The 27,534-nt window shown below is 36.2% G+C and overlaps 1 protein-coding gene across 4 annotated transcripts in view; it reads right to left on the reverse strand.

The window, feature by feature from the left end:
- The window catches only part of KLHL13 (kelch like family member 13), a 74,222-nt gene that overhangs the window by 15,443 nt on the left and 31,245 nt on the right, over positions 1 to 27,534 (reverse strand). For all 4 annotated transcript variants that reach the window (XM_068962454.1, XM_068962456.1, XM_068962455.1 and 1 more), the window contains 3 exons: positions 24,013 to 24,154; positions 7,395 to 7,527; positions 6,651 to 6,847 (listed from right to left, as the gene is read on the reverse strand). In XM_068962454.1, the coding sequence (XP_068818555.1) occupies positions 6,651 to 6,847; positions 7,395 to 7,527; positions 24,013 to 24,154 (472 nt within the window). The remainder of the gene's footprint in view (positions 1 to 6,650; positions 6,848 to 7,394; positions 7,528 to 24,012; positions 24,155 to 27,534) is intronic.

Genomic DNA, 27,534 nt, shown 5'->3' on the forward strand with positions numbered 1-27,534 from the left:
ACAAAAACAAGACTGCCATACAAATCTCTTTGTGATTGTATGTGTATGTGTGTGTATGTACAAACACAGAGACAAGTCACAGGCAAAGGACTCAGGATTTTTTTTGCTTAATTTTGTCAGGGTGTGTGTTCACAAATGTCACATAAAGCTCACGGGTGCCACTGTATTGTTAACCGACTGGCAGATGGTTAAGAGAAAATTGGCGAATCCTTCTATCATCTTGTTATTGAAAAGCTGAAATGAGATGAAAAGCATGACTCCTCTGCATAAAGTCACAGCCCAGTTATGACATAATACCACTGAAAGTTTGAAGGCCAACACATACACACACATGTTGCTATTTTCATAAATTATTACTCAAGGAGAATTTGAACTCTTTTAGGAAGATTTGCTGCACAAAAATCATCAACAATTTAAAATTGTTGTTATACTTGATACCTATGTATTTAAAAATACCTAAAATAAATTGTAACACAGGAGGACTAGGAAAAATAAATAAACAACTTATGGCCCTTTTCAAACACACAGTTTAACAGTATTCGATAACTTGGTTAATAAAAAGTACACTTAAATACACTTTTAGGGGTGGCAGGTTGGTGTCTGACACAATTTTAAAGTTGCATAAATAAAGTTACAATTAATACCTCATTGCCCAAATCACCCCAGGTGGAAGGTATTCCTGTTTGGGGTAACAGACCTACTTTATGGGGTAAGACATAGTCTTTCCCCAAAGCAAGAGTAATTTTCATTTTTGAAGATGTTTGCTAATATGGATAAGCAAACAATGATGAAAGCACAAATGTATTTCCTGAGTATGAAGATTCTTTTCATCACTGATATGATTGATTACAAATTAAAAAAATTAAAACAATAAAGACTATATTTTATATGGGCAAAATAATAGCATTGGCTGTTAGTCACCAAAATTAATTCTAAATTTATAGCATATATAAAGGAAGGACTGATGCTAAAGCTGAAACACCAATACTTTGGCCACCTCATGCGAAGAGTTGACTCACTGGAAAAGACCCTGATGCCCCCCTGATTGGGGGCAGGAGGAGAAGGGGATGACAGAGGATGAGATGGCTGGATGGCATCACCGACTCGGTGGACATGAGTTTGAGTAAACTCCGGGAGTTGGTGATGGACAGGGAGGCCTGGCGTGCTGCGATTCATGGGGTTGCAAAGAGTCAGACACGACTGAGCGACTGAACTGGAACTGGAATATAAACCAAGATTAAAGATTAGAAACCAATCTGTGTAATTCAGAACTGGGATCAAGATATTCAGTTCCTTCTTCTTTTCCTTCTCCAGTATCATTCAATAAGGAAACAGTTTTTAAAACAACAGGATAAAAAAAAAAAAACTACATTGTATTTAAGGGCATTTTGAAAATCCCTTCTATATATCAGATATATAGATTCTCAGGACTGGGAAAACCTTGACAGATTGCCTAGCTAATATAGCTAGCTGCCTACTCTTTCCTTTAAAAAAAGATCACCAGAGAATGGTATTTCGTAACCTTCTGAATAGTCATCTTCTTGATAGAAGGACTAAGTATTTTCTATAGGTCATGTACCATAGCTACCACACTGTGGGTATATAAAAAAGGTTAAATGCCATGATTATCAGCAATTTAAAAATTAAAGATGTGATGATAAATACAACTAAAAATAGAATATCTGCTGAATTAACACAGCAGATTACTAGAGTCTTATTAATTTTAAAATGAGACTCAGATAAGAAAATATGTAATAGGAAATTAATTATGAAGTGCATGCAATCAAAGCTAAAAAGTTAATTGTAGACTATAGGGACTGCAGAAGCACAGTGTAGAGTAACAGTTAATATAAGCAGATCAAAAATGATGGAATTACAGTAAACAAGTTTTGGAAAAATACAGGATTATTCAATTATAGCTCATTGTAATCCATTCTCAGTCATGATTTTTAGAAGTGCTTCAGCTAGCATAGTCCCAAACATTTAACCTTAGACATTACAAAATAATGAATATGTGCAGTAACATAATACATAATGCAATTCAGGTACAGAATACATTTGAAAAATGTAAAATATGAATTTAAAGCTTATTTTAAAATACCTCATAAGCAGAAAGAACTCTAATTTCATCTGAATATATACCCTGGCCAAAATTCCAAAGAGTCATTACAGAAGTTAAGCCAGGTAATTATATTAGAGTTTTAAAGGATAGAGAAGCAAAAAAGGACAAAATTTCTCAACTTCTTATGAGAACCAACAGCATTATTTTAAAAAACAATCAAGTACACATTTAAGTTTCCTTGATATAATTTATAAATCATTCTACTGGTTACAGTAGAACCTTCATGGTCATCCTAAAGGCAGTTCTAAGCATCATGATTTTCAATTTTCATTAACATACTGGTACTCATTGCTGCAATATTAAGTTGTTTGAATCACACCTGATGTACCTAATGCTGTGATTAACATAATTTGATATTTTAATGACAGGTTTCATCAGTAATCTGTGATGTTATGTTGTTCAAGTTCAGTGTCTTATACAAATAAATTTCCATTTAGGAAAATAAAAAAGCAAATGACTATCTGCTTTTGGTCCTTTCAAGGGAAGAGCAAACACTAAGAAATTCACTGGTAAATTGGGGCGGCGGGGGGGAGGTGGCGCTCTTCAGACGTTCAATGTACCAAATTCTCCTTGGTGCTATCTAGTTTATTAAAATGACACCTTGACCTCAAGTACAACCAACGCAAAGAGAGAAAGCACGTTCACAGAAAAAGACTGAGAAGTAGTCAAACAAGCTACTTTGAGGGATACAGGACATAACAGGTATCTTCTCCCAAGCTTCCTTCCACAGGTGAGAATACCACAGGACACAAGAAAGGGGCCTTTTGGTAAGAAGAACAAAGGGATGATAAGAAAACGAAAACCTTTCTCTCCCAGTCTTGTTTCTCTTCAGATGATTAACACCATTTGAGGTGAGTTTTGAGGGTGTGTCCAGCTTGGGGAATCCTATTTTCTTATTCCTTTGCACTTTGAATGCACTTGCCCTGGTGGATGCAATAGTTATCATAATGGTCTTTGGGGGGATGAGTTGGTTTAGGCCAAGGCTGAGACTCTTCTTTCCCTACAGAATCCCAGATGGGCAAGAATGGGCTGATTAAAGTTATATGCAGGGATGATATTTAGAATATTTGAGTACCAACTAATCAGAACAGATACTCAACCATAAACAACTGATATCTGGGTACTACTTGCTGAGTATCAGCCTTGACAAGAAGAAAAACAAGACTGGTTTAATGGGGAGAGACAGTTTTGATTCATTTTAAAATTACTCATAAAGTATTTTCTCTAATTTGCATTGAGCCTCCCCCAAAGCAAAAACATTACCTGGAAAGACATGTTAATTAAGCTTAATGGGTAAATCCAGTCTTTATGAAAGAAAGAATGTCAAATGCATGTACTATACAGGAAATCCTTACATCAAAAAGAACATTCTTTCCCAAAAAGAACATTCCTCAAAAAAACATCCTTGCTGCTGCTATGGTCACATAATAGCAAAAGAAGCTGTCTTTTCCAATAACTTCCTCTGATTCCCTTCATTGTTCCCTTAGAGAACTCCTTTGGTCTCCAACAAATGTGCCTCTCTTGTTTTCCACTGTCTCCCACTCTTCATGACCCCAGTCACCTCAATACATTTCTGTACATTTCATTGTGAGCTCCCCAACCCGATCAGTAACAATAAATGTACAGGTGGAACCAATGATAGACCTGTATCAAGAAAAAAAAATAAACTTAAAAAAATGAGTTTAAAGAAAGTACACCGAGTCTAAAGCACAGAGAAGTTTCATTCTCTGATTAGATATGCTTTTATGTAAAAAGAAAATGATTTCTTGCTCACCTTCATCCTGCTCTGTTTACTCTGTATAACTGTAAACTTAAATTTCAATTTTTTCCAGTTCAATTACAAATTGTTCTATTTCAGTAACCTGACATTAAATTGGGTTTTATGGGCTAGCCTATAATCCTCCATAACAGTAATACTGTGGGGAAAATGCTAGATGGTACAATTTCCAAATAGCAAACAAATGATAAAAAATTTGACTACAACTTGTTTTTAAATCAGGGGATGGCCACATGGAATTTAGCATGCTGTAGTTATGCAATGTCATAAGGACAAAAGCTAATGTAATTTTTGTAGGTATGTAACGAAACAAGGTAATTTTTTATTATGTCCATGATAAATGATAATATTTTTAGTTTTACAGAAAATTTTACCAACTCTGCGTTATATCCTTCACTGTCATCCTTCTGTTTTCTTTTCAGAGACCTCTTTTTCTATAACTACCAAGAAAATAGCATAGCAAGAACAAAATTAGGGTCTATAGGTCTTATAGGCCCTAATACTAGTTACAACCCTAAAAGAAAAGTATTGCTGCAAAAGAAGGCAAAGGTCAGAGTGCAGGGTTCTTGTTCTACTGAGCGTGATGCTCCCTTACAGAGAATGGATGTCTAACCCACCAAAGGCAAATGTGGCTTTATCACTGTATTTGGGGTTTGAGGGTATTTTTAGCAATACAGAATTGTTCATTTACTTTTTTAACTTTATTGGAGTATAGCTGATTTACAATGTTGTGTTACTTTCTGCTGTACAGCAAAGTGAATCAGTTATACATATACATATATCCACTGTTTTAGATTCTATTCCCATATCAGTTATTACAAAGTATTGAGTAGAGTTCCCTGTGCTAGACAGTAGGTTCTTATTACTTATTTATTTTATATATAGTAGTGTGTATATGCCAATTATTACCGTATTTAACATTATCATTCAAAATTAACATATAAAGGTCTTGTGGATGATATGCTGATTCATCTTCTGTATACCAATGTTCCTCTTCATCCACACAAGTGGTTAAGAACAGATAGAAAAGAATTGTGTTCAAAGCTAATTTTTCTTTCCAGAAATTCAAACCCAGGAGGTGTTTAGATTATATGAACTATAATCAGACTATATCATTAAGAACACAAATCTATTTCCTCAATACAGTTGGGTTAAGTACACGGTTACAAGACTGTTATATTTTTAAATTATTTATAATAACTGAGCCTGTGGGAAAATGGAAAACATATTTACCTTTGAAAAATATTTATATTATCCTGACACTTTCAGTTCTTATAAATAGGAAAGGCACCCAGGGCTACTGTTTTTCCTGATTTACTTGATTGCTGAGAAGGAAAGAGTAATAGAGTAAAGCCTAAATATTTAACTAAGATACGGAATGCATGAAAGAAGGATAAAGGAAAAGTTAGATTTTATATAATTTGTAAACTAATAATCCACCAACTTTTCTCAAAAAATTACCATGGATTCTGAGAAGGAAGATTTCCAATGTAAAATCACATAGACATATCCTAAGCAAACAAGATGAAAGATAAGAAATAGTATGGTACTAAGAAAAAGCTCATAGGCAAGAATGTTTTAAAATGAGAGTAAACTATACTACAAGTAAGCTTGGTCAGGGACATGTCTCTTCTCCTTTAGAAATGGGCTTTAGTATCTCTGCAGAGATACTTGAAATGAAGATTATAATCTTTAAGACAATATTAAGTGTTTATAAAAATAAAGACATTTTCAAAAGGGTAAAAACATACAGCTATAATAAATGCTTCAAGGAAGTTAAGGAACCAACATTCTAATTACAGGAAATTTGTCAAGTATTACAAATTTGCTATGATATCATCTTGAAATAAATGTGCTTTAAATAGACTCATCCAGAACAAACTTATTTTCTAATATTGTTATTTTGAGAAATGCATATTTTTATAACTTCATAAATCATGCTTTACCCAGTTTGGTTCTTTTCATTCAAACTAAGGAACTGATCACAACCAGTATCTCAAGTGACAAGTACTGAACTTGAATAATAGACAATGGGTACTAGGTCAACAGTGTCTGTAGTTACTGATTAGTTTCAAGGAAATCATGACACTGTACCTAGTTTGCCTCAGGACAACCACATGTTGCTAAGATAAGTGTAAATAAATGTTAAGAGTTTATAAATGTAAGTATTAAGTGCTATTAGTTTAAGGGTCTCAACTAAAATGAGGCACTGTCCAAAGGAAGTGGGTGACTATAAGTAGTTCAGTGACTGGTGGTTGTATGTGTCCTCTGTTATCTATTAAAATATGCTGTAAATGACTTAGTAGGTGATGTGTTGCCATGGAATCAAGAAGATTTACACATAGGTGCTAGTTCTTCTCAAGATCTAGGTCCCATATTTAAAGGAAGAAAAAAAATGACGAGTGTATCTTAAAAGACTTCTAGAACCTCAGATGACTTTCCCACAGAACTCCATTTAAAAAACCTGCTTGTATAAAGTCATTAAGTGGAATAAAACTGGATTAAAATATATAACATTATCAAACATGTTAAGGATTTTATTGCTATCAAACCCTATTACTGTCTAATGTCACTGGATGACACAGAAGGCTTTTTTCAAATGGTTCTATTTTGTGAAAATGCACCTGCACTGTTTTCTCCTGAACCTGCTTCCAAACCATACACTAGATGACACCTCTCTCTAAAGGCCAGGTAGTTTCAGGCCACAATACTATCCATCACAGGAAAAGATTTGATTTGAAAATGTCTTACCCCAGATATGAGAAATACTTTGCAGAAGTCCAAAACCGGCAGAATCTGTAGAAAACTGGCAGCTTCCAGTGTGTCTTGAAGGTTGTCCATATTAAGAGAAAGCTTTGCAGTGTAAATGAAGTCAATAATTTTCCTTAAACCGACTTTGCTCACGCCATGAAGCTTAATGCACATTAAATCTTGTTCTTTCATCCCACCTTAAATGAAAAGACACTCAATTAAATGAAGGTGGATAATTTAATTAAGGTCAAACTCACTTCTGTTGCTAATTAGATGCAATAAAATCAGGGAAAATTTTATTCTGTGTAAGCATTCGTATCCAAGTCAAGCTTCTGCATATTTTACAGTTAAAAGAGAGTACTTAAAAAGGAATATCTCTCTACTAATGGAGGTGGTATATGATGCAAGTGCCTCCAAAATGTTCTCCTGGCACTTCACATCTTTTGATGGATTAGAGATTGTACTAGTGACATTGTATTAGTCTCTGATGGCCCATTCAGATATGTGTCTGGAAAAGCAAAGCTATGAAATAAAGGTAGACAGAGGTATAAAAAAGGTATATCCATTTTCCAAGTTAAAAAAGCACCACCCACAAACACACATACTGGGTGTCTATTCCTTTAAAACTCTTCTTGTAAAGACAATGGAACAAAAGCACTGAATCTTCCTCTAGCAATGAAAAGATTTAAACACTTATTTTTCTTATTGTTTTAATATGGAGGTAGAGTTTAGAAGGCAAGCTACCTGTGAACATAGCCTTGAAGTAATCACTAGCAGAGGCCATCATGACTCTGTGCACAGGAAAGGCATCATCTGTGTCCCCCGGCATCAGGGTCACGTCACAGAGCAATCCTTCAAGTCGGAGCTGGTCAAATCCCTACAAGAAGAACATGAGGTGAGCCACTCGTCAAGGTAAAATGGGAACACAAGTTTCTGTGCACTAAAATTCTCTTGATATACTAATAAAGCCAGTAGAATAATGACTCAGAAGAAAAAAAACTGAACAGCTTACTTGATATGTGACAATAAAGAACAAATAAGGGAAAGAGCATATATGTTCACTTATTTTTACAATCATTGGCTTTTATTATTCTGAAAAAAACTATCATGTACACTTTCATTTTCCCATGTGCAGAATTAGGGTGTTACACTACAATTCCTTTCCATAATAATATATATTCTATAATATATAGTTCTTTTATTCTTGGTTTTCACTTGCTTATTTTTGTTGTTTGAAAAAGAAAGGTTCAGAGCATCTGTGCTAACTGCAAAATAGGAGTTGCTTTCTGCCAACTAGATTATTCCACCTCTTACAAAACAAGGAACTGTGTTAGACATCCTTATATTCAGTATTTGATATACTTGCTCCTGCTTGATCAATTATCTTTCAAGTTTGAAATTTAATTATCTGTGGAAAAAAGTGCCCAGGGAGCTCCAACGTGAGACACAATTGTCCCCAAATGCTTAAAGTTTAGTGGAGAATTAATAGGCTGACACCCACAGTTCAGAGGAGGGACAGGGCTCTGCTGATAAGAATGCCTGTTGATTAGCTCCACCATCCATTCCCTTGAAGAGCCCAACCAATGATAAGCAGGCAGCTGTTTCCTTGGTCTACTCTGGGAAAAATGAAATACTGTTAAGATTATAATAGGCTGGTGAAATGCATAAAAAGAAGATAATATACAATTTAACAATGAAGCTCAAAATGAAAATTTTTCAAGATGGAGTCTGTAGTTTCAACAATGGAAATGTAAAAAATCATAAAGAATCATGAAGATACTTATAAAAAATCATGAAGATATTCATACAAATTACTTTCAAATAATATAACAAAAACTAACAGTAGAATTATTCTATCCCCTTCATATTTTAATGACCCCCACATAAAACTTTTATTTAAAGTTGTGATTCACGGATTTAAGAAGCAGAAGGCACAGCATACTGAAGAATGCAGTTTCAGAAATATCGATCCTGCACATATGTATAATATAAATCTTAGTCTAAACATCTTCTCATCATAATTTTTAAATGGCTTTCTAAAGAAAATGGTTGAATCTACAGAACTAGAACTTCAAAGAGATAATATGATCCAGCCACTTTCTCTCTGGAGAGAGATATAAATATTTTAATTCTAAAAATATTTATACATTATACATATACTTTGGAACAGGATTATGTATCATATTTTTCGCTCTTCAACAGTGATTGACATATGTTTTTGCTCACAAATATAAACTCTTTCACAAATACCCCTTTTCCATTGTAAATGCAAACATTCTCCCCCAATGCCCGCTCAATATTTTCCATTGCTAAATCATCTCCCATCCCTGTTATTTAGAAAAGTAGAGGTTAAAAACAGATGTCCATTTTAGAGAAATATTTACATGCAGAAAGTAAAAAGTGGCTCTTTGAAAATTCACATATAGTGTGTAAATTGCAATTAAGTTTAAGTGGATCGCCTTTTAAACATAAACGAGCATATGAGCACTGGTAAGTCCTGAACGCAACCACTGGGGCTGCAACTGAAGAGGAGCGAACCATCAGGTAGAAGACTAGGATATCTGAATTCCCCAGTGCAAACCATGGGCACTTCACAAATATTCAGTGAATGCTTGAACAAACAAGGCAGACTTTACCCAGATGCCATCACTTGGTATTTTTAAAAAAATCAACATGTAGAACCTGAATTTTATAACAAGCTAACTAGAAACCAAGAACTTTATTTGTGAACCTAATCTCAATAATAAAATGAATTGTACCTATAGTACACACTGGTGGTAAACTATAAAGGTTAAGATGAGAGAACAGGAACTGAATTAGGGTTTAGGATGAAAAGTTTGGCTTCCAAGGGCTTGGCTTTTTTCTCCTTCAGATAAATTTCAGATTTCAAAAATTTAAATATATGCTTGTGATAAAAATACAGAAGGACATAAACTGAAAACAAAAAGTCCACCTCTTCTACTTACTAAGAGTAACTATTGATAACAGTTTAGTTTATGTACTTCCAGATCTCTTTCTACACATATACATAATCTACCTTTTGCTTGTACACATACAGGATTTTTAAGAGTAGGATACTATATGTACTGTTATGCATTTTAACAATTCACCTGAGCACATAACATGGGAAGCTCTGTGTCTCAAAACACACAAATCTATTCTTTATAGTGGATGCACAGAATTTCATGGGGTGTGGTTCAGTTCAGTTCAGTCACTGAGTTGTGTCTGACTCTTTGCGAACCCATGAATTGCAGCACGCCAGGACTCCCTGTCCATCACCAACTCCCGGAGTTCACTCAAACTCACGTCCATTGAGTCAGTGATGCCATCCAGCCATCTCATCCTCTGTTGTCCCCTTCTAATCCTGCCCCCAATCCCTCCCAGCATCAGGGTCTTTTCCAATGAGTCAACTCTTTGCATGAGGTGGCCAAAGTACTGGAGTTTCAGCTTTAGCATCATTGCATCCAAAGAACACCCAGGACTGATCTCCTTTAGAATGGACTGGTTGGATCTCCTTGCACTCCAAGGGACTCTCAAGAGTCTTCTCCAACACCACAGTTCAAAAGCATCAGTTCTTCAGTGCTCAGCTTTCTTCACAGTCCAACTCTCACATCCATACATGACCACTGGAAAAACCATAGCCTTGACTAGACAGACCTTTGTTGGCAAAGTAATATCTCTGCTTTTGAACATGCTGTCTAGGTTGGTCATCACTTTCCTTCCAAGGAGTAAATGTATTTTAATTTCATGGCTGCAATCACCATCTGCAGGGATTTTGGAGCCCAGAAAAATAAAGTCTGACACTGCTTCCACTGTTTCCCCATCTATTTCCCATGAAGTGATGGGACCAGATGCCATGATCTTCGTTTTCTGAGCTTTAAGCCAACTTTTTCACTCTCCTCTTTCACTTTCATCAAGAGGCTTTTTAGTTCCTCTTCCCTTTCTGCCAAAAGAGTGGTGTCATTTGCATATCTGAGGTTATTGATATTTCTCCCGGCAATCTTGATTCCAGTTTGTGCTTCCTCCAGTGAAGCGTTTCTCATGATGTACTCTGCATAGAAGTTAAATAAGCAGGGTGACAATATACAGCCTTGAAGTACTCCTTTTCCTATTTGGAACCAGTCTGTTGTTCCATGTCCAGTTCTAACTGTTGCTTCCTGACCTGCATACAGATTTCTCAAGAGGCAGGTCAGGTGGTCTGGTATTCCCATCTCTTTCAGAATTTTCCACAGTGTATTGTGATCCACACAGTCAAAGGCTTTGGCATAGTCAATAAAGCAGAAATAGATGTTTTTCTGGAACTCTCTTGCTCTTTTGATGATCCAGCAGATGTTGGCAATTTTATCTCTGTTCCTCTACTTTTTCTAAAACCAGCTTGAACATCTGGAAGTTCACGGTTCACATATTGCTGAAGCCTGGCTTGGAGAATTTTGAGCATTACTTTAGTAGCATGTGAGATGAGTGCAATTGTGTGGTAGTTTGAGCATTCTTTGGCATTGCCTTTCTTTGGGATTGGAATGAAAACTGACCTTTTCCAGTCCTGTGGCCACTGCTGAGTTTTCCAGATTTGCTGGCATATTGAGTGCAGCACCTTCACAGCATCATCCTTCAGGATTCGAAATAGCTCCACTGGAATTCCATCACCTCCACTAGCTTTGTTTGTAGTGATGCTTTCTGAGGCCCACTTGACTTCACATTCCAGGATGTCTGGCTCTAGATGAGTGATCACACCATCATGATTATCTGGGTCGTAAAGCTCTTTTTTGTACAGTTCTTCTGTGTATTCTTGCCACCTCTTCTTAATATCTTCTGCTTCTGTTAGGTCCATACCATTTCTGTCCTTTATCGAGCCCAGCTTTGCATGAAATGTTCCCTTGGTATCTCTAATTTTCTTGAAGAGATCTCTAGTCTTTCCCAATCTGTTGTTTTCCTCTATTTCTTTGCATTGATCGCTGAGGAAAGCTTTCTTATCTTTCCTTGATATTCTTTGGAACTCTGCATTCAGATGCTTATATCTTTCCTTTTCTCCTTTGCTTTTCACCTCTGTTCTTTTCACAGCTATTTGTAAGGCCTCCCCAGACAGCCATTTTGCTTTTTTGCATTTCTTTTCCATGGGGATGATCTTGATCCCTGTCTCCTGTACAATGTCACAAACCTCATTCCATAGTTCATCAGGCACTCTATCTATCAGATCTAGGCCCTTAAATCTATTTCTCACTTCCACTGTATAATCGTAAGGGATTTGATTTAGTTCATACCTGAATGGTCTAGCGGTTTTCCCTACTTTCTTCAGTTTCAGTCTGAATTTGGCAATAAGGAGTTCATGATCTGAGCCACAGTCTGCTCCCAGTCTTGTTTTTGCTGACTCTATAGAGCTTCTCCATCTTTGGCTGCAAAGAATATAATCAATCTGATTTCGGTGTTGATCATCTGGTGATGTCCGTGTGTAGAGTCTTCTCTTGTGTTGTTGGAAGAGGGTGTTTGGTATGACCAGTGCGTTCTCTTGGCAAACTCTATTAGTCTTTGCCCTGCTTCATTCTGTTTTCCAAGGCCCAATTTGCCTGTACTCCAGGTGTTTCTTGGGGTGTTGGGTGTGAGGCCAACCACAATTACTCATCCATTCCTCACTTGAGAGACTCAAATATCTCTCAACTTTTGCTATTACAAGCAATACTGCAATAAACTGCCTTGTACCTATACTTACTTATGAGTAGATCTGTGGGAGATATTTTTAGAAATGGAATCGCTTGTTTGAAGAATATATACCTTGAAAGTTTTAACAACTACTTGTAAGTTAAAACATATGGTTTTATCTTGGAAGATTTACCATACCTTGGGCAATGTCAAAAAAGAGAGATGTGAAGATGTCTATTAGGTGAGACTACGTACAGTATGTCACCTTTATTTTTATTCAGGAAATAACTTTTGAATTTTCTTCTCTAAGATGTATGTAGATAATATCTTTGAAAGGCAATCATGGCTTATTCAGTCAAAAGCAATGATTGTATCTAATCAGTTATTTTCTTCCCCACCTCAAAATCCAAAAACCTTCTTGGCTCATTTGCTGGCCCTCCTGCCTTTAAAATATTCCCACAAATATTTTATACTGGGAATTGAGTAATGTCATTAGGTTTTTTCCCTACTACTGTAAAAGATATATTTATTTATTTGACTGTGCCAAGTCTTCATTGCGGCATATAGGATCTTCCGTCTTTGTTGGGGCATGGGAACTCTTTGTTGTGCCATGTGGGATCTTAGTTCCCCAATCTAGGATCAAACCCAGGTCCCCTGCACTGGGAGCTCGGAGTCTTTGCCACTGGATCACCAGGAAAGTCCCTTTCCTGCTACTTATTGTTCTTTTTTTCCCCTTTGAAAAAAGGCATGGCTAATGTTTCCTTTACTATTACCTGCGTCATTTCTCGTTTGGTCCATATTCCATCAAAACTGCTTACTGAGATTTGCACTCAATCCTCAAAATCTGGACAGTTCAACTAAGACCCTAGGTGCTTTTACCCTCTTCACAAATGTGATCATTTTGCTTCCTTTTGCACTCTTAAAAAAGATCCTCTAACTATTCTTAGCATAATCTGGCAGCACCAAAGAAAGGAAACTGAGGCTCCTAGACCACTTTTACCACATTCTGAGTATTTTCTATTCTAAGTTTAACTTATCTACCTTTGGCAAATTGCTTTTGAGAGGTTTTTGCATTTGTTTCACTGCATGTAGTTTCCCACTGTATATATCTCATAACCTTTATTTTCAGATGCACAAATAGTCCCCCTATCCAATTCCATATTTGCTAACTTTATTCCTGATTATTGTTATCTCATCCAAATAAGATCTGTCAATTCAGACTGTTTTCATACAGATTTAAATATCTTGTTTTCATGTTGTTATCTGTATTATCCCAGTTTTGTCTAAAGAGAAAAAGACTAAAGTTCCTCTACAACACACTTTGTTGTATAGAAGTACACAGTCATTTCTCTAAACAACTTTTATACTCTAATCTTGTGAAGAATATACACTTACAAGAAGGGGGGATCATTCTCTTTCACAATTCTCATCTGCCTTCTATATATCTACTTTTACTTATATAGATTTATGAAAATATCTTGCATACTTAAAATCTGTCCTTTTATTATAAAATCATTTTCTCCCACCAAATCTGTATTTATTCCTCTAGCCAGAATTCTATAAACATTTTTTGCCTATTTCCACATGCTAGTAGTCCATGATACACAGATACAGGTCTGTTTTATACAAAATTGCTCTAAATTTCCAATTAGTCTTTCAGAGTGTCTTTAAACTATTTCTACTGCTTTAAACTCAACTTCTTTCTAACTTAATCCTTTAGTTCTCTCTTTTCCTATTTTTTCTGGGCCTTGGGTTCTATTTATGAGGGCATTGTAGCCTGTTCTCTATTCCCCTTTCCCTCTTCTATAAACATCCTTATATATTCTTTTTAAAAATCTCTTCTTCACATTCTTTTGGGGAAAAAATAAGCATTAAAAAAAAGGTTCTTTAAAAAAAAAGGTTTTTCCTGGACTTGTGGACATGCTGTGAGTGGAGAGGAAAGGGTGGGATGAACTGAAATAGTTGCACTGACATATATGCATAATGTGTAAAACAGATAGCTAGTAGGAAGCTACTATATAGCATGGGGAGCTCAACTTCGGGCTCTGTGATGACTCAGAGGTGTGGGATGATAGGAGGGAGGCTTAAGGTAGGAGGATATCTGTATACATATAACTGATTCACTTCGTTGTACAGTAGAAACTAACACAACATTGTAAAGCAATTATAGTCCAAGTTAAAAAGAAATTTAAAAAATCACAATATAAATATATATATATATATTTCTTCTCTGTAGTAAATTTACCTAATGTATCAAAACTTCAAATACTATTAAACAGAGGGAGGTACATACCCTAAAGGACTGACATTTTTAAATGAGTTTGATAAATTTTTAAATGGTCACATTAAAACAGAGGAGGGTATGTGCTGATATTATACAGCTATACTATAGAAACCTAATAAGTTACAAATAATGTATACAAAAAGTTGCTTGAATGTCAACAGCTTTCAAATTAAATATAATGCTACCATGGGAAAAAAGCTAGATTGATACTCTCAGGTATTAAAAAAATAATCTGATAACCAAATCTCTACACTAAATTCTGCATTGGAAATAACTTACTAGCATAGTCTATCTAGCTTTGATCAGTATAATTTGGAAAAGGAAGGGGAATAAAAAGGAAATGCATCCTGAGAAGAGCCATACAAATTATTAACATTAAATATGTTTTATGAACAAAGATTAAGGAACTAAAAGAAGAGAAGTTTGAGGAGTACGTTTACTCCACTCTTTAAGTAAATGCAATATATTTGATCAAAGCAACACCACAGTCATGTTTCTGTGAGACGTTATTCATTTCATTCAGAGGACAGAAAGGAACAGATTAATTAAACTTTGTTCTCATTGTATAACACTGCTTGGAGTTTAAAAACTGCTAATGGCTTTCTATCACTGCATTATATCATTATATAAAACTTTAAAGATTAATCTGGCCTCAACTCAACTGTTTAGCCTTAGTTTTCATTATTTCTCTAAGTACTCAGATAAACTGAATAGCCATATATATATATGTATATGTATATGTATATATGTGTGTGTGTGTGTGTGTGTGTGTATACATATATATATATATATATATATACACACACACACTATAAAACTGAATTTTCCCTGGTAAATTATACTTTACATTTAAGGAAGAAATAACACCAATTTTACAAAAAACGATCCAGAAAATTAAGAAGGAACATGTCCTAATTCATTCTACAAGGCCAGCATTATCCTACCAAAACCAAAGATAATCAAAGAAAACCAGGACCAAAATTTCCCATGACCACAAATGCAAAAATTCCTAAAATTCTGGCAAATCAAATTTAATACTATATAAAAAGGATAATACATTTTGACCAAATGGGGTTTATTCCTATAAGGCATGGCTGCTTTAGCATGCAAAAGTCAATTAATTTAATTCATATTAATAGTAGACTAAAAAAGAAAAATGATAAGATTATCTCAGTAGGTGCAAAAAAAAGCATTTGACAAAATCCAATATCGATTTATGATTTGAAAAAAAAATAAACTCTCAGCAGACTAGGAACAGAAAGAAATTTCCTCAAACCTAAATAGGAAAAGGAGTGCGTCAAGGCTGTGTATTGTCACCCTGCTTATTTAACTTATATGCAGAGTACATCATGAGAAACGCTGGACTGGAAGAAACACAAGCTGGAATCCAGATTGCCGGGAGAAATATCAATAACCTCAGATATGCAGATGACATCACCCTTATGGCAGAAAGTGAAGAGAAGCTAAAAAACCTCTTGATGAAAGTGAAAGAGGAGAGTGAAAAAGTTGACTTAAAGCTCAACATTCAGAAAACGAAGATCATGGCATCCGGTCCCATCACTTCATGGGAAATAGATGGGGAAACAGTGGAAACAGTGTCAGACTTTATTTTGGGGGGCTCCAAAATCACTGCAGATGGTGACTGCAGCCATGAAATTAAAAGACGCTTACTCCTTGGAAGAAAAGTTATGACCAACCTAGATAGCATACTCCAAAGCAAAGACATTACTTTGCCGACTAAGGTCCATCTAGTCAAGACTATGGTTTTTCCTGTGGTCATGTATGGATGTGAGAGTTGGACTGTGAAGAAGGCTGAGCGCCGAAGAATTGATGCTTTTGAACTGTGGTGTTGGAGAAGACTCTTGAGGGCCCCTTCGACTGCAAGGAGATCCAACCAGTTCATTCTGAAGGAGATCAACCCTGGGATTTCTTTGGAAGGAATGATGTTGAAGCTGAAACTCCAGTACTTTGGCCACCTCATGATAAGAGTTGACTCATTGGAGAAGACTCTGATGCTGGGAGGGATTGGGGGCAGGAGGAGAAGGGGACAACTGAGGATGAGATCGGTGGATGGCATCACGGACTCGATGGACATGAGTCTGAGTGAACTCTGGGAGATGGTGATGAACAGGGAGGCCTGGCGTGCTGCGATTCATGGGGTTGCAAAGAGTTGGACACGACTGAGCGACTGAACTGAACTGAACTGAACTGATACCTAACATAACACTTAATGGTGAAAAAATGACTGCATGCCTCCCTACTATTAGGACAAAGCAAGAACATATACTCTAACCACTTCTATTCAATATTTTTCTGGAGTTTCTACCCAGTACAATAAGGCAAGTAAAAGAAGTAAGAGGCATTAGACTGGAAAGGAAGAAAAAAACTATATTTACAGGCAAAATAGTTATCTATGTAGAAAATCCTACAGAATCCACAAAAAAAGCTTCTAGAAGTATTAAGTCAGTTTTTCAAGGTCTCAAAATAGAAGATGAATAATCAGTAACAAACAGTATTTTTATATCCTAGCAGCAAACAATCAGAAATTGAAATTATGTACTTGAGCATATCTAACTCTCAGTTGGTATGTGCTAGTCCTCTCTATCACTTAAAACATGGTAAATAACAAACAACAAAGAAACTCATTTGAAAACTCAAGGTAATAATACACTAAAGTGGTCTGAAAAGAAAGGTGGTAGACTCTCATCCAACTTATGTACTATATATATACACTTAATTGGAAGTATCAAGATAACCCATTGTACCCTAACCTGAGTACCTGAAAAACTATCCCTAAGAAAAACTATACACTCATTTTTCTATATTCTAGTTGACATTCAGGAAATTTAAAGAAATAAAAAGCATCATTTTAATAAAAACTTCAACAATCTGAATTATTTAAATGCTTCTTTTATAAAATATAACTTATTCTAAAATCATTATGTCTATCTTATGTTAATAATATATTTTAAAGATTATCTTACGATCATAAAACTTTTAAATAAGGTACAGTTCATTAACATGATATGACCAGCAACCCAACCTTTTACTTTAGGGTAACTATTTCATCAAGATTGCCAGGAGAAATATCAATAACCTCACATATGCAGATGACACCACCCTTATAGCAGAAAGGGAAGAGGAACTAAAAAGCCTCTTGATGAAAGTGAAAGAGGAGAGTGAAAAAGTTGGCTTAAAGCTCAACATTCAGAAAACGAAGATCATGGCTCCGGTCCCATCACTTCATGGGAAATAGATAAGGAAACAGTGGAAACAGTGGCTGACTTTATTTTCTTGGGCTCCAAAATCACTGCAGATGGTGACTGCAGCCATGAAATTAAAAGACACTTACTCCTTGGAAGAAAAGTTATGACCAACCTAGACAGCATATTCAAAAGCAGAGACATTACTTTGCCAACAAAGGTCCGTCTAGGCAAGGCTATGGATTTTCCAGTAGTCATGTATGGATGTGAGAGTTGGACTGTGAAGAAAGCTGAGCGCTGAAGAATTGATGCTTTTGAACTGTGGTGTTAGAGAAGACTCTTGAGAGTCCCTTGGACTGCAAGGAGATCCAACCAGTCCATTCTAAAGGAGCTCAGTCCTGGGTGTTCTTTGCATGCAATGATGCTAAAGCTGAAACTCCAGTACTTTGGCCACCTCATGCGAAGAGTTGACTCATTGGAAAAAACCCTGATGCTGGGAGGGATTAGGGGCAGGAGGAGAAGAGGACGACAGAGGATGAGATGGCTGGATGGCATCACTGACTTGATGGACGTGAGTTTGAGTGAACTCCGGGAGTTGGTGATGGACAGGGAGTCCTGGCGTGCTGCAATTCATGGGGTCACAAAGAGTCAGACACGACTGAGCGACTGAACTGAACTGAAGTATTTCATTAAGTTAGCCCACTGGAAAACAGCACAAGTTAATTTAAGTTCTTTAGAAAACCCATTTCTTCAGCATTTTATTACATAGATAATAACTTGAGATGATACAATCAAATCTTTCAGTGACTTTGCAACTAAAGCTGGATGAGAAAATAAATAGATAAAATGGAGGAGAGCAATCTGATAGGCACCAATCTTATTATGAATAAATATTAATTAGCAGCCTAGACATCTGGAGGACAGAGGCATTTTCAAGCTTGATAGGCTTGAGTAAGCATAGTCAACAATCAAGAAATGATTTGTTTCCACCTAGATAACTATTCTACAATTACTATACACTGCCACTCCACTAGCTGAAACATGGTACTTTAGTCATGGCCTCCTTGTCCTAACAGGGGTATTTCCAAAATGATACTGACTTTTTCTCTCTGGTCGTACCCCCAATCCCTAGTTTGACAGAGAGGAAGAAGGGCAGGCAGGCATGAAGATACTCTGTGTAATTCTGTGATTTCTACTAAGAGCAAAATCTTTACAGTATCATTCATGCCAAATTATCTTTTAACCTTTAATACATGCTTTATACTTATATTGCATGAAAATAATATTTAAAGACATTATATTTAAAAACAGAACAGAGCTTAGAGTAAGATTAGAAAAAAATACAAGTTTACATTTAGAAAGCTGGTGTTCAAGTCCTAGTTTTTGTCTCTTAGTGGGTAAGTGAATTTGGGCAAGCTTTCTAACCTCCCTGAGCTTCAGTTTCCCAATCTATAAAATAGGGATAATAATTCTTGCCTTTTCTACCTGACAAAATTGCTTCAAGTATTAATGAGGCAAGTATATATGAAAGTGATTTATAAGTGTTATCCAAATTCATTTATTCCATAGCAATATCAATAAGAGCAATAAAAACATTGAGTACTTCCTCTGTGTCAGGTACTGGGCTAGGGGCTTTATATGTATTCTCTTCCAATGATGATAATAATATTAATAATAAATAACAATACTTATAATTTGTTGACATTTATTAAGCATTTACCCTGTGCCCTGTACTAGATCATAGGCAGACAGAAAAAACAAACTAGATTCTAGATCTTGCAGATCTCACTGGTAGGTGATACTGATGGGGTAAAAGGGTAAAAGAAGGAGCTACTAACTCTGCCTAGGTTACACAAATTCCAGCTTTAAATGGCATTGAAATTAGCCATCAAAAGAACAGATCAAAAAAAAAAGAAAAAAGAAAAAGAACAGATCCATGGGGAGAAACTGTTTTCAGATGGTTCACTCTGCAGGATTACCCACTATATAACTGTAGTGGGCATAATGTGAGTTCAGCCCAAAACTGGCATTCCAGTTTTACAATTAACCATTTAAGGTGGATTATTATGAATAAATAAGGGTTTACCAGACCAAAAAATGTTAAGTACTTAAGGTATTCCAGGGAGAAGGGATGAGTGCAAAGATACTTAAGTGTGAAAGAATAACGTATGTTTAGAGAATAATGAAAAATCAGAAGTCTTCCAGAAATTTGCCTTGTCTATCTGTCCCATTAACTCTACTAAGGTAAAGCAGTAGCAAAGATTACATAGTCGAATGGATAAAGAACTGAAGATTGGCAGAGTAGTTATGGAAGACCAACAAGGAACCACAAAACTGAAGGTGCTAGGAGAAAAGATTTGCAAATCATATATCTGCTAGGAGATTTGTATCTAGGATATATAAAGAACTCCTACCACTGAATAATAAAAAGATAAATAACTCAACTAACAAATGGAGAATTGACCTGAAGAGACAGTTCTCCATAGGTGATATACAAATGGCCAGTACAAAAGTGAAAAGATGCTCAATATCATTAGCACTCGGGAAAACGCAAATCAAAATCATAAGATATCACTTCACACCTTCTAGTATGGCTATAATAAAAAAAGACAGCTAACACATGTTGGCAAAAACATGAGAAAATTGGGATCCTTATACTATGCCAAAAGGAATTTAAAACACAGCCACTTGAGAAAACACTCTGGCAGTTGTTCAAAAGATTAATCATAGAATGATATATCACCCAGCAATTCCACTCTTAGGTATATACAAAAGATAAATGAAAACATGTTCATGCAGACACTCATACATGAATGTTCATAGCATAATTATTCACAATAGCCCCAAAGTGGAAACAACCCAAATGTCCATAAATGGATGAGTGAATTTTTATAAAAGTGGTATATTCATGGAATGGAATATTATTTAGTTGTAAAAAGGAAAGAAGCACTGATGCATGCTACAGTGTGGAGGAACCTTGAAAACACCATGCTAAGTAAAAGAAACCAGTCACAAAAGACTACATAGTATATAATTCTATTTACGTGAAATATTCTGAATAGGCAAAACTATAGAGATATACAGTAGACTAATGATTGTCACAGGTTAAAAAAGAGATTATGAGTAGATGGGGAATGACAGCTAATGGATACAAGGTGATAATACAGATAATAATGTTCTACAATGGACTGTGGTGATATTTGCCAAACCTTGCGAATACGCTAAAACCCAATTGAATCGTACACTTGAAAGGGATGAATTTTATGATAGGTGAATGATATCTCCATAAAGCTGTTATTTTTAAAAGTGAAGGTGTTAGGAAGGGTATGATTTGATGAATCACCATAGGATGGGGTTTAAAAGATGTTAACAACCTGAGATAATAGCATGAAGCCAAAGGATGCAAATTTTCCATGAGAAAGTACCACAGTTGTAGCAGTAGTAAAGGAGTGAGGGAAGTGAAATAATCCTTGATTTCATCAATTACTACTGAAGCAAACCCTGGTTCTTACTTGAGTACAAGTATTTTGCATTGCTAACACAAATGAGAATCATGAATTCTCCTTGGATTTATTCAAGATTCCAGGAATCCAAGTGTATTATGTATCAAAATTTTTTCCAGGCACTTTTCTTCAACAGCCTTGTTTCACGGAGCCTATTTACTGGAGACAAATAATCTGCTAGAGCAGATCAAGCCAACCAGATGGGCACCTTATTTGGCACACCCATTACTTCTAATCAATGACATTTCCTCTGACACCTTCTCTGTTTGGTTCAAATGGAAGGGAAATAAATGGATATTTATTATGCACCTTACTGTTCCATAAATTGTTGCATTTAATCTTCACATCTACTACCTACATTACAGATAAGGAAACTGGCCCAGAGAGGACAAAGACTTTCCCAAAGTCACATAACTAGCTGTAAGTGGTAAAACTCAGATTCTACTTTTAGCCTAAACTCATGTCCTTGCCACTATAGTTGTGCACTGGGGTATCCTTCAGAGTGAGACTTCTTTAAATAGTTTCTCCCCACAGATCTATTCCCCTGACAGCTACTTTCAATGCCTTTTGAAGCTGGAGCTTGTGTGATTACTAATTTTAAAACAATGATAACATTTACCCATTAAACACTTCTCTAGCTTGTTCCCTTGACAACCACACACCTAAGATTAGATACAAAAAAAAAAAAAAAAAACCACAAGCCAGTCCCTGCTAGTACTTGGACTTAAAAATCTCAGTGAGAACACAATTTTTAATAGACTTTTAAGGACAGTGTACAATGTTTTTCAATAGCAATATGGAATAGTACCATTACACTACCACAAAAAACATAACATGGAAAAATCAGTTGAAGAAAGAAAAAACTCTCGGGTTACTCTCACATTTCCATTCCCACCACCAGCCTAGACCAACAAAGGCCGAACTAAAACCTGACACAGCCAAGTGTAAGCATTCTTATGATTCTAATATTTCAGCATTCTCTTCTTTCAGCATACTTAAAACATCACATAGGAACTTGTTAGAAATGCACATTGCTGGGTCCCACCTCGAGAGTTTTTGATTCAAAAACTCTGGGGTGGGGCACAATACTCAGTTTAACAAGCCCTCCTCCTTGTAATTCTGATATGGAATAAGATCTGAGGACTACTGTTCTAAATCTTTTTGACTATACTAGAGTGGCTTTCATTATTTGATATAAAGTAAATTTTTAAAATTAGCAGGACCACAAAAATGGGCTTTAATCCATGACTGTGGTCATGGATAGGGCAGAAGTATAGTGGAGGGGGTGAGTCTCTCTTTCTTTAGAGAAAGTACTTTAATGTAACAAAAACCCTCTTCCATTCATGTTTTTCCTGTTTGACTCCTCATTCTCCTCCCGCATACTCTTGTAAAACCAACAGTTAAACCATTTATGGAGAACCTAAGATTCCTGGAGATGGGAAGCTTTTTTCCTTCCTGGCCCTCTCATTTCTGTTGATGAATGAGGAACCATAAAATCCAGCTCCCACTAGAAACTGAAACACGGGGAAAATGAGATTTCAATGAATCACAGATGGGAACTTGAAGAAAATTTAGAAATCTGCTTCCCAAGAGTCATATTTTCGAGATAAGAAAAATGAATCCCAGAGATATTAACTGGCCACATAGCAAGTACAAGCCTCTTTCTCTCATTAATCTATATACTATACTATATACTGCTTGACCATAACGGTTCTTGACCAATGATATGCATGAAATTCATCTGGGGAGATTTCTTTTACAAGTATATTTAGAAGAATTTATTTTCCTTACCTTAGTAAGCTGAGAAGATTGATATAATTTAACTATATCTAAAAGAAATTTATGGACATCGAGCATTATACTATATTCTCTAAGTCAGCAACACCCACAGAGGTCAGGGAGTGTCCACAGTACTCAGAAGTACTTGGACTGCTTATCCCTATGTTAAACAGCTCCATATCACACTTTTTGGTGTTCTTTTGGCTTTCTATTGTTTTTCTGTTCTTTCCTTTGATGTTAGTTATTACTTCTTGCATGTATCAGTGTGTTTGCCTCCAGAAGCCCTCAACCCTTCTCCTATATCCACAATTGTTAATGTGAGCTGAGACACCAAATAAATACAATCTCGAGAACTATGATAAAGGTGATGGGAAAATAGGTTGTGAGTGAGGAACTAGAAAATTTAATGTGGGGGCTTTGTGATATTTACCCTTCCTAAGACAAAATTAAAAGCCAATGTTGTCAGATACAACATTCTGTAAGAAAGTAGCATGAGAGCAAAATCTCTCTTACACAAACGAAATAAACAATGGAGTCAGAATATCTTTTAACATCAGGAAGGCATGTAATTTCCCCCCTCAAGGTTTCTCCTCTGTTTGTTTACTTTTTTTGTTAATTAGTAAACTTTATTTTTTAAGAGCAGTTTTAGACTTCCCTGGGGGTCTAGCAGTCAAAATTCCACGCTTCCAATGTGAGAGTGGTGTGGGTTTGATCCCTGGTCAGGGAACTAAGATCCCACATGCCATATCCCAGGACAGCCAATAAATAAAATAAGATAACTTTTACAAATTAAAAAATATAAGAGCAGTTTTAAGATCACAGCAAAAGTATACAGGGTTCCCATAAACCCCTTGTCCACACACAGGCACAACGTCTCCCACTAGTGACATCCCACACCAAAAAAACCCTGGATGGTTTCTGAAGCTATGTAAATAATGTAAAAGGGACAGTGAACTTACCTGTAACACCACAGAACTGTGGGTATTGCTGGTAAAGATGCGTGTGGTTCCAGCCTTGGAAGACTGCAAATGGGAAGAGAGGCCCATTTCGCTGCTTCCAAGGGACAATTTCATGTGCTGGTCTTCCTCTTCCACTAGAGATCTGAAAGGTTTTTAAATCAGAAGGAAAACCAAATGAAAACATGTCATATAATTCACAATAATGAGATGATTTAAAGAAACACTCACTCATCTGATTATGTGCCAATCATCTGACTATGGAAGACACATGAATGCTGTTGCATTGTATTTGAGGCTCATATCATTCTATATCACAAAAGAAATAGATATATATTTGTAAAAAGCCTTCTGAGATCAGAAGAGATAAATGAGAACTGAGAAATCAACCCAACAGCTGACTCAAAACTATAATTACAAAGGGTTTGTTTTTTCAGTGCCAGAGTAATTGCTCTGGGATTGTTTTGTTTAGGTAGCAATACCATCAAATTGTATTATTTGCAATTAAAATTAATTTGGAATATCTACTTTTAGAAATAAAAATAATATCTGTCATTTATTGAACAATCACTGTATATCAGATACTTGTCAAGAAATTTACACACATGATCTCATATAATCCTCAAAGCAATCCACTGCAATAATATTACTATCATCTCCTTTTTCTTAAGGGGAGGGAAAATGAGCCACAGAAGGGTTAAAAATTACTTACCTAAGGTCACAAAATTAGTAAAGTGACTGGGCCAGGATCTGAATCTAAATATAGTCTGTTTCCAAATTTCAAAGATCCCATAAATAAAAAACAAAGATTAACTGTGATATACTATACATTATTTCCTTTCGTGTTACTGTAGTTCTAATCAACTCCAACTGAACAAACAGTTTTACACATGAGGGAATTCCCTGGTGGCCCAGTGGTTAAGACTCTGTGTTTTCACTGCTGAGAGCCCAGGTTCAATCCCTGATTAGGAACTAAGATCCCACAAGCTGCAGAGCACAGCCGAATTTTTACACATGAAATAATTTCTTTTTCTTGGGAGTATCTCTCACCAAATAATCCCTTGGGATTATTTAGCTAACTACCTTCAGCATGGGCTTCCCTGATAGCTCAATTGGTAAAGAATGCACCTGCAACGCAGGAGACCTGAGTTTGATCCCTGGGTTTGGAAGATTCCCCTGGAGAAGGGAAAGGCTACCTGCTCCAATATTCTGGCCTGGAGAATTCCATGGACTCTATAGTCCATGGGGTTGCAAAGAGTCAGACCTGACTGAGCAACCTTCACTTTCACTTTCCTTCAGCTTTGTGGTTTTCCATCTTTCCGAACAAACAAATAATAAAAATAATAAGTGTATACATCACATTGGCAATTTTTCAGGGGCCATAAAAAGCATTAGAGAACCTGTAGTCAACAGGTCAGTTAGTTTCACAGAGAAAACGGCAAAACAATAGTTATAAGGCTTCAGGTTACACTAAAAATTGACCATCATGTACAACCTTTCATTATTCCTCAGACTCGGCAACTTCTGTTTCCTTAGGTATGTATTGCTTTAATTGTTTCTGAATCACCTGCCTAAGAATGGGGAGCCTGTGGCTCTGAACGGGTTTGTGCATTCATGATACAGACTGCTAAAATGGACATTAGGAAGGGAAGAAGGAAGAATGGATTTTCAAGTGCCAGAACTCTGTCTTTTTCCTATTTCTTTCTAACCTTCTGAAGGCTGAAGTATTGGTTTCTCTAACTCAGGTCTATCCAATTCCATAAAGATTTCACCTTTCCCCCTACCATACCTATAGCCTACATTGATCAGTTTTAACAGCAAAAAAAGTTTTAAGACTATACTTTTAATAAAGTTTGTGCTTTCTGAATTCCAACACCAACTAAATGGCTTTAAATCCTGTAATAATTAGCAAAAATCTTGGCCTTCAGGGTGATGTCATTTCTTCTGAACAATATTAGAGCCATCAGTTCAGTTCAGTTCAGTCGATCAGTTGTGTCCAACTCTTCGCGACCCCATGAATCGCAGCATGCCAGGCCTCCCTGTCCATCACCATCTCCGGGAGTTGACTCAGACTCACGTCCATCGAGTCCGTGATGTCATCCAGCCATCTCATCCTGGGTCGTCCCCTTCTCCTCCTGCCCCCAATCTCTCCCAGCATCAGAGTCTTTTCCAATGAGTCAACTCTTCGCATGAGGTGGCCAAAGTACTGGAGTTTCAGCTTTAGCATCATTCCTTCCAAAGAAATCCCAGGGTTGATCTCCTTCAGAATGGACTGGTTGGATCTCCTTGCAGTCCAAGGGACCCTCAAGAGTCTTCTCCAACACCACAGTTCAAACGCATCAATTCTTCGGTGCTCAGCCTTCTTCATAGTCCAACTCTCACATCCATACATGACCACAGGAAAAACCGTAGCCTTGACTAGACGAACCTTAGTTGGCAAAGTAAAGTCTCTGCTTTTGAGTATAGTATAACCAAAAATGAATTAATAATATATAACCATGTTTTATTCAACTCTCATGGATATTTAATAAAGAGGAAAATCTGAACAATATTTTAATAAGCATAAAAAATGAATATAGCTTTCCACTAGTTTTGGAAATAGCTTTTAAAAAAGAATTAAATTATATACATGATATATAGCCTACACATACTCACAGATACTTTTAACCAGCTTCTGCAGACAGACATTTATAATTACAGAATCAAATGGAAAAGTGGCAAATAGAATGACGGTAACTGATATCCCTAACCAGAAAAATTCCACTCATCCAGGATTATTTTAATGGGACATTCAAGCAGAATGTTTCATTAGTTTCTGTATTCCTGACATAGAACCTGGCACATGAGAGATTTAATTTATCATCATTTCTGTGGGTCAGTCCAGAGACACTTATTTATCATGCAATGCTTTAAAGGACCATCAATTATCATTTTATAGAACCACAGACGTAAACAGGACAGGAGTAAAGCTGAAACCGCACTGCCCCTGTGACATATCCTGGAAACTGTTTTTTTGAATAAACTGCAGACAACCACTTGCTTCATGTCAGTGGTCTCTTGCTCCTAAAATTGAAAGGTGGAATATGAAAATACAGCCCTTTCTTGGCAAGATAATACGTCTGGCTTTCTAACTAATTACTTCAAATGCTAAAGAAGGCTTTACTAAAATCATCTTCTTCATGATTTTTTATCAACATCTTTTGACTTTTTAACATTCACAACGCTCCCTATTATTTCTGCATCAGTAACACCACATGTCATGTCAACCTCAGCAGATTCAATACTCTCTTCTATCTCCTTTTCATTAAGTTTATTGACTGGCCGTGAAGCACATTGTTCTTCAACATTGCAAGGAGGTGAAACCTCTCTGCAAACCCCAAGCCACAATTACATCAAACTATCCTTAAAGGAATGATTATCTGAGTAATTCCAAGAACAAATAACATTTTTTAATCTTATTTTTTTCAAGTTATATTGGTTAGAAGCGATACAGGGACTAGTGGCCCTCAGTGGAGGGAGGGGAAT

This window comes from Capricornis sumatraensis, chromosome X, assembly GCF_032405125.1.
Source record: "Capricornis sumatraensis isolate serow.1 chromosome X, serow.2, whole genome shotgun sequence".
Classification (NCBI taxonomy): Eukaryota; Metazoa; Chordata; class Mammalia; order Artiodactyla; family Bovidae; genus Capricornis; species Capricornis sumatraensis.